Consider the following 17745-nt stretch of genomic DNA (forward strand, 5'->3'; position numbering starts at 1 on the left):
CAGGGGTACACTCTAAGCCCAGGGAATGGAACTTCCTGGTAATGGATCCCAAGACATGGACACCGAAGCTGAATACAGAGGGAAGAATGCTTTTACAACATCTAAAACCACAGCTGGGCTGGGGGCATGGCTCAGTTAGATTAGAGTCCCTACTTAGGATCCATCAATGAGGGGCCAGAGATACAGCTCAGAGCTATATTATGAGGCCCTGAGTTCTATCCTCAGTACTGACAAAAAGCCAAATCAAAATAAAACAAACAAAAACCAAACCAAAAATGTTACCAAGGTCAACTTGAATTATCAAGTAATACCTCTACGTTAAGGCTTTGATGGTTCTAACCACCAAATATGTCCTAGAATCACTTGGGGACTCTAGTTCCCTACCCCCTAACAAAACACAGCAGGCAGCAGAGCTGCGGTGGGCTGAGAATGGGCAAAACCTAGGAGCCAGTGCATGTCTGAGGAGCCTCCCTGGAATGTGAGCGGGGACTCCACTTCTGAGAGAGACCCTGAGGTTTCTGGCCTGCCTCTCAGGTTTTGCACCTAGGATATACACCATAACCAGACTCCTTTGCTAAGAGTAAAAGCGCTATGTCACCATGATTAACTACCCATGTGACAACCTCCCCAGAGCCAAGTCTAGACTAGAGGCCACACTAGATCAGGATCAAGAAAGCTGACATATTTTCTGTGTGCACATTTGTAATCAATGGCCCAACTGCTAGCTAAGAAAGGAGCTAGCATTTTCTACCTGGAATGTTAATTTTCTGAGGAAGCCTGTCCTGGGCTAGCTAGAAAAATGCAGCATTTGGTGCTTTATATACCACAAATGATTTTCTATAGAGGGCTACTAACTTGTGAGACAGACATACCAGTAGATGGTGTGTACCTTGATTTATTGAGTCTCATATGGCCCAGAATAGCTTCACTCTCCCTGTGTAGCTGAGGATGACCTTGTACTAACTTCTGGTCTAATCTGCCTCTATCTCCCAAATCTCAGAATCCTAGGTATACACCTCTGTATCTGCTTTACTTGAGGTCTGGACAGATCCAGGCCCAGAGGATGTCAGTCCAGTACTCTACCAATTAAGCTACACACAGATGCCACATTAATTGGGTAGCAAGGGTGCTGAGTTCTTTCTGTGCCATCCTGAAGTGCAAAATTGTTTGGTATTTTTTAAAATCTTCTTCCTTTCCCTCTATCCTTCCAGGTAGTATAAATTAACAAACTAGCAGGTACACTCTTTCTACATAGTGTGCACACCAAAACAAACATACAAAGAAGAGCACACACTGTTTTGACTACTAAATTGCACCTTCATACTTAAGATATCAAATACAGAATTCCCTCCTGTTAACCACCCTAGTCATCCTAAGCCACAACTGTGTAACAACTCAATAGTACAGACAATTAAAGCTTACATTAGCTCCCTTGAGAATGTCTGTTTCTCCAATTTGCCACCCTTTCAAGTAATACTTGGGTAATTACTTTGTCTGTCTGTTTGAGGCAGGGTCTCATTATGTAGCCCAAGCTATCCTTGAACTATCCATTCTTTTGCCTCAGCCGCCTCACCATTGGGTATAGTAAGTTTTGTTTCTTTTAAAGAATCTTTTCAGCAGGCCTGGCGGTGGTGGCACACACCTTGAAATCACAGCACTCAGAAGGCAGAGGCAGGCAGATCTCTGAGTTTATTACCAGCCTGGTAAACAGAGCGAGAATCAGAACAGCCAGTGCTACCCAGAGAAACCCTGTCTCAAAACAAAACAAAACAAAACAAAAAAATCAAACCAAAGCAACCAAACAATAAAAATCTTATTTCCTTTTTGTAGCTGAGTGTGATGCTATAAACCTTTAATACCAGCACTTGGGAGGCAGAGGTGGACGATCCCTGTGAGTTTCAGGACATGCAAGGCTACACAATGAGACCCTGGCTTTAAAAAAGAGAAGAAAGGAAGAAAGATACAAAAGAAAGAAAGGAGGAAGGAAAAAAGGAAAGAAGGAAGGCAGGCAGGCATCCAAAACCACACTAGGCCAGTACAGAAAAGGTTCCCTGACATGCCCATTATCTCTTGGCTGGGTACTCCTGTTGGCCAGCTTGAGCACATATTCTGCTCACTACAGTGACCTGATGGTACCTCCCTGCTCAAGAGACCTTGAGAGCGGAGAACAGGGGATCCTAGGCTCTGGGTCACCTATGGAATGATAACAGCAATACGTGCCATTCACATGGCCTTCAGAAATACTGTGTGTACCACCTCTGAAACGCAGGCTGCCGGAGACCCTGCCATAAGGCTCTCTAAACATTATGTAAAAACAAATTTTAACTAGGGTAGTTTACTAGACCAGTTTCCAACATAAGGACAACTTTGGGTTAGACAGGTGGACCAGTCTATTTCAACCAAGTCCTCTGAGTCAACCAATATCCTAAATCTCATTTTTAAAATAATGCCATATGGAAGGGCACCCACACAGGAAGAATTTAAAAAGCAGAAGTTTGCCCCACATGAGACTTTAAGTCAAACAGCATTTGTGTGTGTTGTGTGTGCATGTGTGTGTGGATACCTGAGCGTGCAGGCATGCATGAACATGTGCATGTGGAGGCCAGAGGATAACCTCCAGTGTTGCTCCTCAGACACTGTCTTATAGTGCCATTCCCCCACTATAACCATTCCCTGTCCCTGAGTAGGCTAGGTGAGCTGGCCATCCAGCCCTAGGTTTCCATCTGTCTGTCTGCCCAGCACTGAGATTACAAGCTCACAGTGCCACACTGTCTTTATAAAAAATAAAAACACTTATTGGGCCTGGAAAGATGGCTCAGTGGTTTAAAAGTACTTGCTCCTGTTGTAGAGGGCCTGGGTTCCTTCCCAGCAGCTCAAAACTGTCTGTAACTCGAGTTCCAGGGGACCCAATGCCCTCTCTGGACTCTGAGGCCACTGCATGCATGTGGTAAACTTACACACAGGCAAACACCCATACACATAAAAAACCAAGATAGATACATCTTTTGGACAATAAATTAAATAAATAAAAAAACAGGGTCAAACTCTGGTTCTGTAAGTTCTATGCTATCACCCACCAAGCCCGAAGCAGTTATTTTAAAAAGGAGAATGTAACAGCTACCAAAGGATCTAAGGCTCTTCTGTACCTTGGGCTTTGTGCTTGGATATTGTCCAAGCCATGTGATTTATCTTTGTTTTCAAGTCTCTAAGACTTTGCCTTGAAAAAGCATGGGAAAACACTACTGGTTATGACAGCTCTGTCATCTTCTAAGAACACAGTGATGAGCAGGCCTTATGCCCACTTTCTAGTTGTCTCTGGGAATTTCATGTTGCTGATTTTGATGGGAGACTTAAAAAACTCTACGTTCTAATTATGTCTGTATGTATGTGTATCTATGTGACGGTGGGGGAAGCTACAGAAGACAGAAGAGGAAGTGTGATTCCCTAGGGCTGAAGTCCACACAGTTGTGAGCTGCCTTAGGTGGATGCGGGGAAGTGAGCCTGAGTCCTCAGCATCAGCAGTATGAACCTCTGAGACATGTCTCCAGCCCAAGACTTGTTTTTGAAAATACAGACTTCTCAGACATCAGAAAAGACATTGAGATGCCTTTTCAAATCTTTGAGATATTGAGATGGCTCAGTGAGTAAGAGCACTTGCTACACAAGCATGAGAAATGAAATTATGATCTCACGCCCAATGTCCCAGTCATGCCTGTTAACCCCACCTTTGAGGTGATGCAGAGACAGAGGAACACTGGGGATCGTTGGCTTCTGGCCCAGCTGAGAAAATGGCAGCTAGGAAGAGCTCCTGCCTCAAAGACACTCTGACTCAAAGATGGAGAGTGAAGGATATCCAACTCCCTCTTCTGGCTGGTGTCCCTGACTCTGCATATACACAAATAAATAAATCTACTTTGAAAAACTGGAACTCAAAAGCCTGAAGTGTAAAGAGGAATAAGAATCTCCTTTCCAATTCCTGGAGCAGACTGGTCACCTGAGGCAGGAGAGAAAGAAGCCCGTAGTTGTTCTCATTATGCAGAGCACTGTTAAGGACTTGGACCAAGTATAATGTGTGGCTACCAGGGGAGGCCCCAATCACAGACACACAAAACCCCAAACTGCCAACACCCAGTGTACAAGAAGGAGGAAGCTTCTTCAGACCTAAGCCTAACACTGTTAAATCAACCTGTTAGCTGGCCAGAAACCAAAAAGCCACCACCTACAAGGAGACACTGTTGCCTATAGTATCTCTTTCTCGAGGCTGTGAAGGGGAACACATGAGGAGATCCCAGCCTAAATCTAGCAACAAGCCAAAAGTCAGGAGGGAGTCAGGTCCATTCACTCCCTACTCTGAGGTTTGCACACTTCTTATACTGCTTCAAATTCCCCAAGTATTTTCTAGACTTCATGCTACATTTATTCTGTTCCTTGGCATTGGTTAGCTCATACTACAAGCTGATCTCTTTGGTTTCTTCCTTTCCATCTTCCACTCTTCCTGCCTTTGTTTTTTGTTTTGGTGTCTTTAAAATAGGGTCTCAGGCATCCCAGGCTGGCCTCAAACTCACTATGTAGTCAAGGATGGCCTTGAACTTCTTTCTGATCCTCCTGCCTCCTGAGCGCTGGGATTATGTATTTGTATCACTGTGCCCAGTTTATCAAGCCCAGAGTGTTCGGCATGTTAGTCTACCAACTATGCTACACTCCAGCCCCAGCCTCTATTCCTAACCCTTACCACCTCTTCGGATGGCAGCAACAGCAACAAGGTAAGGTGTGCCTGTGCCCGGCCAAACCTACCTGTGCAGGAAGTGCAGCTTGTGCATGGCCGCCAACCCTGCGGCAATCTCGCAGGCCATCCTCTGCAGCAGCATGGTCTGTGAATCGCCCCGCACATGTTCTTGCTCATTGCGCAGGTAAGCCTTCAGGTCACCCTGCAAAAACCAGCCCACATGAGTATCAGAAGCAGCACCAGAAGAAACCATACACCAGACAAGCACTGCAGTAAGCTGAACCATTAAGGTGACTTACTAGAACAACTCAAAGGTAGTTCAACTAGCCCAACATTTGAAGTACATGTTATTTTGCTTTTAGAGTCGTTCTCACTAGCTATTATACAAACACATGCAGAACAAAACGTAAATGAAATATAATTTTACAATAATGCACAATTAAACTAAGTGCAGTGCAGATGTCTAGAAATCTTCAGGTAACACAGAAGTGATAGGGAGAGTGGTGCCATTCACACCACCTAACTTCCATTTCCAGGACACACATGACCAAGTAAGCACTTTATCACGAGGTTCCATGGCCACCATTTATGCAGGAGTAAACCATGGGGAAGACACTGAAAAAAAGAGAAAGGTGGAAGAGGTGAAGAAAGCCACTGAGCACTAGTGCCAAGGCTCAGGTCTCACTCAGCTTCTTTCTCCAGAGACCAACTTGGGAAAGAACATTCTAGTTCTTTGAATTGAACACCAATTCAATTCAATAAGCCTAGACAGAGGGTGGCACTCGACAGGAAAAGGAACAAATCCCAGTCAGACACGCAGGCATTCAGCTCCCAGGCTACTCCCTGTGACTTCTCTAGGCTTCCTATCTAAGAGGAAGCATAGACATCATATTTGTTTGGTTGAGTACCCTTGAGGAAATAATGTTATATTCTCTTTATACTAAAATACATTTACTGATGTGATCTAATCTAAAGCTTTCTGGGGAGAGGAATGTGCACATACATGTTCAAGATTGTGTATGTATTTGGAAGTCAGAGGTCAATCCTCACATCTTCCGTTTTTGAGACAGTGTCTCCTACTGGCCTGGGGCTTACTTACAAGGCCTGACTGGCTGGTCATCTATTTCCAGGAATCCTCCTGTCTCTGTAAGGTTGGGACTACACACACCTACACCACCCCCTACACACACACACCACTGTCCCTGGCTTTTCTTATGTGAGTTTTATTGACTGAACTCGGGTACTCATGTTTGTATGGTAAGCATTTTACCAACTGAGCCATCCCCAGCCCTCAGACTGAAGATTTTTATGATCTGCTACTAAGGTAGAAAGCAATTTGAGACCTTTCAGCTTCCTTAAATCCAACTCAAGAAAAGACTCAGAGAATGAGTTGATCTCCTTGACCAACTTTTTGTAACTTACTGGCAAGAACAAATTTGTCGGATTCCTCCCAGCATAACAGTTTCAGACATAACATTCCTTCACAGACAGCTGTCCACATTTGATTTGTGGCACACAGTAATGCTGTGTCTAGTTCTTACCCAAGAACTGCATTTCTTTCTATTCCTATCTTTAATGATCCTTGCACCAAAAAAAAAAAAAAAAAAAAAAGCTCATGCTACATTGGATGAATCTTATTTTGTTATTTTGAAATAGAATCTGGCTGAGTAGTAGTATAGGCTAGATAAAAATCCTCATCTCATCCTCCCAAGTACTGAGATTTACCATTTTGTGTTTTGGCACTGTGTAAACACAGCATGGTTTTGTATTTGTTACCCACAGTGCATACTTCAGGTATTTTTGCAGATACAGAACCGAGGCTTAGGAGAGGCAAGAAATTTGCTTAAGCGCTAGCTGTGAAGATGCCTGTCTCTGATACCTGAAAGGTGAAGGCAGGAGGATGAGGAATTCAAGGTTATCCTTGGCTATACAATGACTTTGGGCCAGCCTATAATATACGAAACCTTGTCATTAAAAAAAAAAGAGAGAGAGAGATGCTCTTACAAATTATGCTTATACTTTTTAGTTTTTAGTTTACTAACTAGTAAAGAAAATTGTAGTTAGCAAGCAAGTGAATTAAGATCCATCTCTCTCTCTCTCTCTCTCTCTCTCTCACACACACACACACACACACACACACACACACACACACACACCCAGCATCACCATGCACACTCAAGCACTCAACATGATCACCAGTATCAGCAAATACACCCAGCTCTGCTGATCGCACAACAGCTCTGCCATGCACACTCATACCCAGCCAGGGTGTTAGAGCCTTTGGGTTTCTGTCCAAACATGGGGAAAGTTTTCCTTTTGTTGCTGCTAAAATTCCTCACCCAACACAAACACCTCTTTCTAAAGGCTAGGTTCTTTCCAGCTGCATGAATTTCAAAATGATAAAAGATTTGGTTAACAGGTTAACTCAGAGAAGTTCAGCAGGAAAAAGCTACTTTTCACACAATCATGCTGCATCTTGCCAGTCTGCAAAGCAGCAGGAGCTCCTTATCAACAGTTCACAAATGACTGTGGCTTTGAAAATGGAGGACTAATAGATGAAGCTATTTTTCAAGATCATGTAAAGTGTGTTCACTGTCACTCCTGTTCTTGAATTGCCTTCTTCCAGTGACATCCCTGAGTTGACCCTCAAGATCCCAAGGGGCCCAGCCACACCTCTCATGGAGGAAGACTTGTGTTGGGTGTGTGGGATAGTTAGGTCTATGGTTTAGAAAGTATTTTAAAACTCTCCTGATTCTGCAGTTTAAAACAACAAACAACTGGTAGCACGTGGTGGACATCTCTTCAGTCCCAACACTTGTGAGGCAAAGGCAGGATCTCTGAGTTTGAGGCTAGCCTGGTCTATATACCGAGGTCCAGAATAGACAGAGCTACATAGAGAGACCCTGCCTCAAAATAATCAAACAAATCAAGAACAGCTTTCAATTACAGTAAGGGAATTTTTCTCCTTTAAAAAAAATTTTTAAAAGATTCATTTTATCCAAAACAAAACAAAAAAACCCAACATTTAGCTATCTGGGGGCAGGGCGCAGGGATAGGAAGACAGAGAGAGTGAGAAAGAGATGCACATACTGGGACTGGAACCCAGGGCCGATGCATACACATCAGGCAACTGCTCTACCACTGAGCTCCACTTCAAGCCCCTTTTTAGCTTTTTATTATGAGGCAATGTCTCATTGTGTTGCCCAGACTGGACCTGAATTTGAGAGCCTCCTGATTCAATGTCTAAGTAGCTGACACAGGGCTCAACTTATCTTACTTATATTTTAATGGTGCTTAGTGAGTAGACACGGACAAGTACTACTGTCTATTATTTAAAGAAAAAAATAAGAAATCGCCAAGCACTTCAATGTGTTTTGAATTAAAATTAAATTCCCTTTACCCAGGTTTTAAGTTTTTCAATAAAACCCAAGAAAGACGACTTACAGACACTAGATGGCAACAGAGAGCTACACATAACATTAGGGAGAGCCGCGCCTTGCACAGACTTCTTGGAAGTACATGGGCCACTTACAACCTTAAATTCCAACACAAAAGGCCAGTGGTGCTATATGCAGGGTTTTAGCAGATTGCTGAGCACAATGGATTAATTTTTAGTTCAATGTTAACTACTTAACGAAAACTGTAAATACCTTTATAACTGAAACACTGGTCATTTGTATGTCCAACATGTCTAAAGAACATTTTGAGACAGGATCTCATACAGTCCAGGCTGGCCGCAGGGAAGGATGAGCCTGAACTTCTCTTACCTTCATGAATGCAGTATGCTAAGTGTGTCCCACTTGAAGCCCACCGAGGCCCGGGTCTGGATGAATCCTAGCACGTTTGCTGCGGATTGTAAGCTTTGCTGCCGACTGCACCCCTCTCTGCAGCAGACCCACTGCTCAAACAGCTCTCCAGTGGAAAAGAAATACCAAAACCCAGAAGCTTCTAGCTCCACCTCCTCCTCCCAGTCTGCCCTTACTACTACTACCCTATTTCTGCCACTCTTCCTGAATCGACTCCTCACATGCATGCTCTGTCCTGACTGCATCTTCTGGCCTCTTCCCTTGCATGAGCCTCTGTGCACACAACACAGTTGCACCCACTCTTCAGCTACAGCTGCTGACCCTCAATCCCCGTATGTAGCAGTTCTGCCACACGACAGCAACAAAATCCCCATAGGTCTCATTCTTACTTCAAGCTCAGCCTCTTCATGGGACAGCAGGATGGCTCAACACCAAGCCTGACTATCTGAGGTCCATCCTCATACCTCACAGGTGGAAACAACTAACTCCAAGAGGGTCTCCATGGTGGCACACCTATGCCTGCCCCACCTTACCCCTCACAAAATCAGTAAATGTAAAGAGTTGTTAAAGAAAGTAACTACCTTAGCCTTCCCCACCTGGCTTCTGGGTAGCACAATCTCCAGCCTGTCTTTCTACCTCACTAAATTCCTGGTGGCCCTTCCTTGACTTAGCTTCCTCCCACCGTCCTGCATCCACTCCACAGCCATGCTCCACGGGTACTATGCTAGCCAGCACCCCAACACCTTGTACTTTTCTCCTAGGCTAAGAGGAAGCTCAAGCCTAATGCATATCCAGAACATAACGACGTATCTGTCACAGTGCAAAAAGTGGCATCAACATTTTCAGTAGAGCAGACAAAAAAAAAAAAAAAAAAGCAAAAACTTCAAAGGTGTCATTTGGAAGTTTTGTCTTTAAATCCATCTCCAAGCCATCTATTTCCAGATCTTGCCAGTTTTCAAAGTAAAGCCAGTGCTGAAGGAACTTTCCAAAGGCCACTGCTATCATGCTATCTGAACCATATCCCACATCCGCCTTTGCCTGAGCAGCCAACGCTGATCCACGTTGTTGTTGTTAAGGCTGGAGGTGTTCTACCTCTTGGCTACAGCCCCAGCCCATCACTGGTGGATTCTTGGCAAGTGCTCTATCGCTGATCTTGGTACTAGGCTTTAAAAATCTATTATTATTGTAGTGTAACACTTGTTTTGCCTTTATGTATGTCTGTGTACTGTATGTGCAGTGCTTGTGGAGATCAGAAAACAGAAATGGAGTAACTGAGCTGCCATGTGGGTCCTGGAAATTAAACTCCGGTCTTCTCAAAGAGCAGAAAGTGTTCTTAACTGCTTAGTAATCTCTCCAAACCCCAGTTCTAACCTTTTAAGTCCGTCATTTAAAACCTAAGCCATGTTGTGACCTTCCCCCCAAACACACGACTGTTTGCAGACAATCATTTTCTTTGTCTATTCCACTATTAAAAATAAAAACAAAAACCTAGGTTTTCACCTGTTCCCTACTATGTCCCTAAACACAATACTAAACATATCTGCTTGCTGAGCAAGAGAAGGCAGACATCTTATGGAGAAGCTCCAAATGATGTGCTGCAAGTTCAAGCTGGGTCAGTCATATTCCCAAGCCAGGCCATGGCAGCATTTCATTAACAGTCTAATAATGATGAACTTAGGAGTAAATCTATAATTTCAGATTTTTATTGCACTTATAATTTATTTATGACCTTATTACTTTGTATATAAAACATGGCTAGAGATAGCTGCCATGGGAAATATTTTCCTTTTTAATGTACAGGATCTCACTCTTTAACACAGCCTGGCCTAGAAGTCGCTATGTGAGGAGGCAGACAGCCTCTTGGCTCAGCCACCGGAGTGCTGAGATCGCAGGTCTGAGCTACTGTACCCAGCAGGCAGCAGGACCTGGATGCTGAGGGCTCACATCTTGAAGAACCACAAGCACAAGCAGAGAGAGCACAATGGGAATGGCCCTGGGTTTGTGATTCTTCAAAGTCCACCTCAAATGATATACGTCCTCCAATAAGGTCACAACCTTCTCCACCACAGTACCACCAACTGGGAAACAAACATTCAAACACCTGAGACTATGGGAGACATCTCATTCAAAAACCATCACATTGGCACAGCACTATGGATGGTTCCAATCCCATCTAGCTGAGTACTGTACTGTAAATGTCATCAACTTCACTTCAGGCAGGGGTCTGTGTTATTGTAAAACCCACTCAATGTGGTCTACTCTGTAAAGTTCACTTCCAGGAGAAGCCTCCCTTAATATCTGAGTCTGAACTTTTATACCTCTCTGGCGGTGTGGCTCAGTGGCAGATTGTTTGCCTAGAGTGTTCATGGCCCCTGGTTGGGTCCCTAATGTAGCAAACACAGAGGGAAAGCAAGCTGGAACTGACAAGATAGCTTTCTGGGTAAAGGTGCTTGACACCAAGCCTGATGCTCCGAGTTTGTCCTCTCAACTTCCACTTACACAGTAACACTGGAGTACCCCCAAACACACATATGCATGAATGCACAAATAATAAAAGTAAATTACAATTTAAGAAATAAGACAAAGCCTCTTTGTTCTAAATTTTCTCTCTACATCACCATGTTTAGCTGAGGTTGAACAACTGGTGTCGGTGGTGCCTTTGTTTAAAACTCTCCTTTATTTGGGGTGTTTAGGCCTTTACCTCCCTTCCACTAACCCCCCAACCTTACATAGGAGAGAAAGGTTAGTGGGTAGGGGGTCCTAGACCCCTTGACTTCTCCCGGCTACTCAGGGTCAAGGAGTTCTTTTAGGGCTCTATGCCAATCTCCGTCAACCATAGACACAGCCAGCAGGCTCCCCCATGCTGCACCCAAAGCGTTTCTCTCTGTCTGCTCCAAACTGACACACTGTCTCTGGTCTCTCCAAACTGCTCTACACCACACACCAACACCAAACTCCATACCCAAGGTTACCAAACATCCCCCCAGTCTCTTCCTCAGCCTCTTATTATACTCTCAGAGTCCTAGACCACGTCTCTCTCTGTGTGACATGTGGAAAGCCGTCACCAGCTGACAAAGATCAGGCCCTACACATAACAATTAACAGCTGTGGACAAATTATAGCCCAACTAAAATCCCACACTTGGGATTAAAACACAAGCATTTTTACATAACATATAAAGAAACCAAAACTTCCATTACAAGGGTCTCAGCAGCAGCATTGTCATTAGCCACTCAAACCTTTATTTAATTAGTAGTTAGAGTCATTTAAGAAAGTGAAAATTAGGACTGAGAGATGACTCGGCAGTTAAGAGCACTGCCTGTTCTTTCAGAGGTCCTGAGTTCAATTCCCAGCAACCACGTGGTGGCTCACAACAATCCATAATATGCTCTGATGCCCTCTTCTGGCATGCAGGTGTACATGCACATAGAGCACTCATACATAAAATAAATTATCAGTCTTAAACTACATGACTGTTAAAAAAAAAAAAAAAGAACATGAAAATAATTACTGAGCTGAAGAAATGCCTCAGCTGGTAATGCGTAAGCATGATGATCTGAAGTTGGATCCCAAACACCCAGTAAAAAGGCAGGTGTGCCAGCAGGAAACTAGAATTCTAGCACTGAAGGGAGGAGAGTGCCCTGGAGCTCAGAGGCCAGCACCTTAGCTGAAATGGTGAACTCCAGGTCCAGTGAGACCTTGTCTAAAAAAAATGGAGAAGTGACTTAAGACCACAGCTGTCAATCTCTGATTTCCACATGCACACACACCTGTTTACCAAGCACTTTCTGTCTGTACAATACTGCCTGCACGCCCTTGTCACTGTTTCGTTGGGGAGTTAGTTAGTTCTACAGGTGCCTATATGACGCTGACAGGTGAGTCACCTCTGACACGCTGGGCAGACAGGCTTATCTTTGTGGAATTCCCTGAGTACTAAGTACAGCTTCCAGGGCTGCACGCACATTCAGAACATTTTTGTGGGATGAGCAATCCTCAACTGAAACTCTCACTGCCATGGTATCCTGAGCAAGCATCGCGTATCCACCATGGCAAGTTACACAAAACCCTGTGCTCATCTTTCAGGCTGTGCCCCAAGCATGGCTACCCTCAAGCATTATAAACCAGTCACAGCAGAGTTGTCACATGCTTTCAGAACAGTTCCAAGTGTTCTAAAGTCAGGCTGGTAACTGTATATGGATTACTTAAGTGCAAAAATATTCTCTCTTGTCTGTACAGAGATGTTATCAGTGAGCAGAAGTGCTGCTTGGTGACTATTAAAAAGGCCAGCATGCATTCAGGGACTTGACCTAAGAGCAGATGGAGACAGCCAGCCCTTTGTGGCTGCAGTGGCTTAGAGGTAGGTTTGGGACCAGAGGTGGTTCCTGCTTTTGGATAACATTCCTCCTGACAGAATGGCCTGTTTCATGGGTAAGCATGGAGGAGAAGAGGCTTCAGGACACCTGAGGACTGGTGGCCCCAGAAGACATCCCCGTAATCTGTGTAGGTGGGCACCATCTTCAGCTTCCTAGGCTGAGGCCACCTGGCTGCTCCTACAGTGCAGTTTGTACTAACTGAGCTTAGGGTACCCAGACTTTGGAAGCCATAGAGGGGCCAGTCTTTGTTGCTGAAGAACCAAGCTGTGAGGTTTTCTAGGCTCAGAAGGGTAAGGACAATGCCGGCCCATGGGGGTGAATGTGATTTTCACCCTAGTAGCAAGCTGGAGGGACCCTGAGTTAACAGCCTTAACTCAGTTATAAGAGTAACTGCACAAGGAAAGCCACTTTCCTTGGGTGTTGTTTGAGACAGGAGCTCTTGTTCATCACTACATATGCCAGGCTGGCTCCAGGGATCCTCCTGTTTCTACCTCCCACTCACTAAAGGAGCACTGGGGTTGTAGACTACATGTTACTGTGTACCTTTGCCTTGGTTCTAAGGACCTAAACTCAGTTCTTTCATGTACCTACAGCAAATTATTTTACCCACCAAGTTATTTCCTCAGAGAAGTAGACTTCTGATGAACAGGCTTGACCCCTCAAATGTAGGTGTTCATTTACTGGCTCTGAACTCACCAATAATGTTAGTCACACACAGCAAGAGGAAACGGAAGCTAAACTAACAGGGAAAATGAAACAAAATCAATCAAAAGTCCAAAAGAAGGACGCTGGAGAGATGGCTCAGATGTTAAGAGCACTTCCTGATCTTCCAGGACCCGGGTTCCTTCCCCAGCACCCACTGCAGTTCACAACTATCTATAACTCCAGTTCCAGGGAATCTAAGCCCTCTTCTGGCCTTCTCCAGGCCTCTGTGGGTACCAGGCATACATGTGGTGCACAGACATATATCTATATAAGTAAAACAGCCAAACATCTAACATAAAACTTGGGGAGGGGGATACAAAAGAAGGCAGAAAGAAATTTCCAAATACTATAGTACAAGGATAGCCATAATAGAGCACACATTCTAGATCAGGTTAGCAAACATTTAACAATAATTTTTTGCAAGAGACTTAAAGCAGAGAAGAATGCTACAGGATACAGAATGATACAGGATGTTCAAAAGGATACAGATTTGAACCAATATATAGACTGACCCAAAGCTCATAACATACACATGGAATAATGTCAGAATTCTGGCTGGTGTTAGTGATTATGTGAGTTCACACATGCATGTGCTACCATTTACAGAGACCAGAAAAAAAAAAAAAAAAAAAAAAAAAAAAAAAGCCCTCATCCTAAAGGTAACTGAAACCTAGAGACAGCTGTGGCGCTGACCCAACATTTAACCGTAAGCAGATGAAAACGTCTTCACTGCTGCAAATCAAGCCTCAGGGATCTAAGGGGTCATACTATGATGGAATCCAACTAAAGTTATTATCAGACTTAATGATTAACTTTCCTTGGGAATTTCTCTACCAAAGAGAGAAATATCTGAAGTATATTTAGGAGTTAAAGCTAAATGCACAGCGTAGTCCGCTTTCTTTTTCAGCAGCAGAATGTTATCCAAGTGAACTGGGGGTTTATTTTGGGCACTCCCACTTCTCTGTACACAGCCAAGGAAGTTTTAATGTTCTGAAAACTGAGATGATGCAGAGAAATCAATTAAAAGTTAGCAAATTCAATTAAGCTCTTACTGCTGTTTTTGGAAAATAACAATTATTATGTGCTAAAAATAGGCTTAAAATATGAAATATTCTGCACTGGAGAAAAGTTTTTTTTTTTTTTTTTCAAATATTTCACATAGAAATTGTTAAAATATTCATACACCTCCATGAAGAACAATCTTGTCAACTATTAATATCTATAGGTTACATGCTTAGAAATAAGAAAATAAATACCTTTTATAGATACAGGGTCTCACAGCTCCAGCTGACCTCAAACTCGCTATGTAGCTGAGGATGACTTTACCTCCTCATTGTCTAATGTAACAATACATCCACCATTTTCAAACAGCTTGGAGGATTCAAGTGTAAGGACTAGAGTTTGGATTCCCACTACCCACATAAATGCTGGGTGGGTGTGGCAGCCTGCCTGTAATTCTAGTGCATGGGAAGTGGATAAAGAGAATCTCTGGAGCAAAATGGCCAGCTAGATCAGCTATACGTGAGGACTCCTGATTCAGCAAAAGATCCTGCCTTAATGAATAAGGAATACTAATGACTTCAACCTCAGAGCTCCACATGCACCTGAACACATGCCCTTACACACACACACACACACACACACACACACACAGAGAGAGAGAGAGAGAGAGAGAGAGAGGGCAAAAAAACAAAACAAAAACAAAACCATCATCTGGTATTAGTGGTATTCTGCTGGTGAGTTTTCATGACTTACCTTGATGGAAAATTTTTTTCAAAATGCCTGGTCTGTATGAAAGACCTTGAGCTCTCAGAGAGGACATGGTAGATCCATGCTCTAGATCACCCATTTATGTACTACAACGTATATGCTTAAACTCTACGAGCAGTCTTTCAGTTCATCAAGAAATATACAATATTGACACATATTACAAGCTCAATCAGAACCAGGCAGTGGAAGGCAGAGGCAGGTGGATGTCTGTGAGTTTGAGGCCAGATTTGTCTATATATTAAGTTAGGACAGCCAGGGTTACAAAGAGAAACAACCTCCCCACCACCCCCTCCTCTAAAAAAGGTAAATCAGAGGTCTGCAGGATTCAACATGGTAATAATAGTAAAGAGCTCAGCTCAGGGTCTGGGTAGAGTGAACACTAAGAAAAATAACAACAGAATGAATAAGTTAGCACATCACAAAGTTCTTCAATAGGTGGACATTAAAGCCAGCACCAATCCACCATTTCTGTCAATAACCCTTGAACACTTCAACTTGAATTTTTACTATAACTTACCAGGTCGCAGAACTCAAACACCAGAAGGTAGGGAATGGCTTCCACACACTGCCCGACACACTGAAGAACATTCGGATGCTGAAGGATGCTGGTAAAAATAAAGCCACAGTGCTGTTCATCAAGAAACATGCTAATGCTTCATATTTCAAAATCACAATGATTTTAATTACAAAAGACAAACTCAAAAGGTCATAATCACAGCCCAGGATGGTGGCCAAACTTTTGAATTCCAGCACTCAGGAGGCAGAGTTCAAGGCCAGCCTGGTCTACATAGCAAGTTCTAGAAAGTGAGGTACTTTCGCAGAGCCTCCTGCACATTAGGCAAGTACTCTTCCACTGAACTACACTCCTTGCCCAAAGTGACTCTTGCACATTGATCTTGTATTCTGCAATCTTGCTGAATTTGACTATATGTCCTAGGTTCTTTTTAATACATTCTTTGAGATTTGCTACACAACCCCAGTTTTTTCCTGCTGTATCAAGTGTGCTGCACATGCCCAGTGACGTCTTTGTGACAGCTGATTTGAAATCCTTGACAGAATGCTGTAGCATCTCCATCACCTCAGTGCTATTATTGTCTTTTCTTATTCAAGCTGAGGAGTGAAACGTCCTCCACCTGCATGTGGCTACTTTGGGTCTAATGAGAGACTGGTTTTCTGGCAGAAGTCTCAAAGTTGTTTTACGCATTTACTTTCCAGAACCACAGACTGTTTTCAGAACACATACAAAAGCTTACTTACTAGTAAGGCTCTCCATTTTTTAGGAAAGTATCTTGTTCCTTTGGGCTTGCACTCACTTTTAATTCCTTCACTATGACTCTTGCTATGCTGGTGCCTGTGTAAGTCTCTCCCAGGAGGACCTAAAAGCAAACAACAGTTTTACATGTCACTTGTCAAAACGATAGAGAAGTATGTCTCATTTTGGAAGAAACAGAATGAAAGAAAACAAGTAACAACTAGATGGCCTGTTACTCTGCATGCCAACTCACCAAGCTAGGAAACTCAAACCCTTACATGGATATGACAGAATTTGGGAGGCTGGGATAGGAAGATACAGAGTTCATAAAAGACTAGCCTGGACTAGACAGTGCTGTTGAAAGAACAGGAAAGGGGGGAGACAGGAAGAAAAGGGAGAAGAGAGAGAGTGAAGACAAGGGGAGGGAAGGAAGAAATGGAGGGAGGGAAGAAGTACTGTAATAGAAGGGCCATTTTAAAACATTCACCAGATACTTCAGCATCCATGTTATATATCTTCTTCTATTTGCTTGGAAATGTTTCTTTCATGGAAGTGAGCCATGACACAACAGCAGAGAGATTTGTGAGTCCATTCAAACAACTCGAGCACTGCTCAAGAGCACTGCAGGTGCATGGTTACTGGCTGCACGTGTGAGGCAGTCAACTGACGACCAGCCAACAAGCAACCAAACAGAAACGTAAAAATCCACAGTATGCTGCTGACATTACTTCTGCCAAAACACACAGAAGAATACCATTCCCCTGAGATTAAAAGGTGAGATGAGAACTGGGCAAGGTGGGACACACCTGTAATCCCAGACAGGTAGATCTCTGTGAGTTCAAGGCCAGCCTAGTCTACAAAGCAAGTCCAGGGCAGCCAGGGCTACAGGGAGAAACCCTGTCTTGAAAAAACAAAAAACAAAAACAAACAAACAAAAAAGGTGACATAAGCTACCTCCTAAAAACATGCTACAAGAAAAAGGTTAAACACAGGACAGTGCAAAAGCATTTCCAAACAGAAGTTTGTCTTGGATTTCACTAGTAAATGACCAAGACTGAATGACTTCCTCTTAAAATAGTTTTTAAACACAGAGATGACTCCCATGGTAAAACA

The 17745-nt window shown here is 43.4% G+C and overlaps 1 protein-coding gene across 2 annotated transcripts in view; it reads right to left on the bottom strand.

The window, feature by feature from the left end:
* Lmtk2 (lemur tyrosine kinase 2) overlaps window positions 1–17745 on the bottom strand; it is an 87211-nt gene that overhangs the window by 26444 nt on the left and 43022 nt on the right. For both annotated transcript variants that reach the window (XM_055598629.1, XM_055598627.1), the window contains exons 5-7: window positions 16638–16756; window positions 15898–15985; window positions 4795–4928 (exon numbers count right to left, since the gene is read on the bottom strand). In XM_055598629.1, coding sequence (XP_055454604.1) covers window positions 4795–4928; window positions 15898–15985; window positions 16638–16756 — 341 coding nt within the window. The remainder of the gene's footprint in view (window positions 1–4794; window positions 4929–15897; window positions 15986–16637; window positions 16757–17745) is intronic.

This window comes from Psammomys obesus, unplaced genomic scaffold (genome assembly GCF_907164565.1).
Source record: "Psammomys obesus unplaced genomic scaffold, mPsaObe1.curated_primary_1811, whole genome shotgun sequence".
NCBI lineage: Eukaryota > Metazoa > Chordata > Mammalia > Rodentia > Muridae > Psammomys > Psammomys obesus.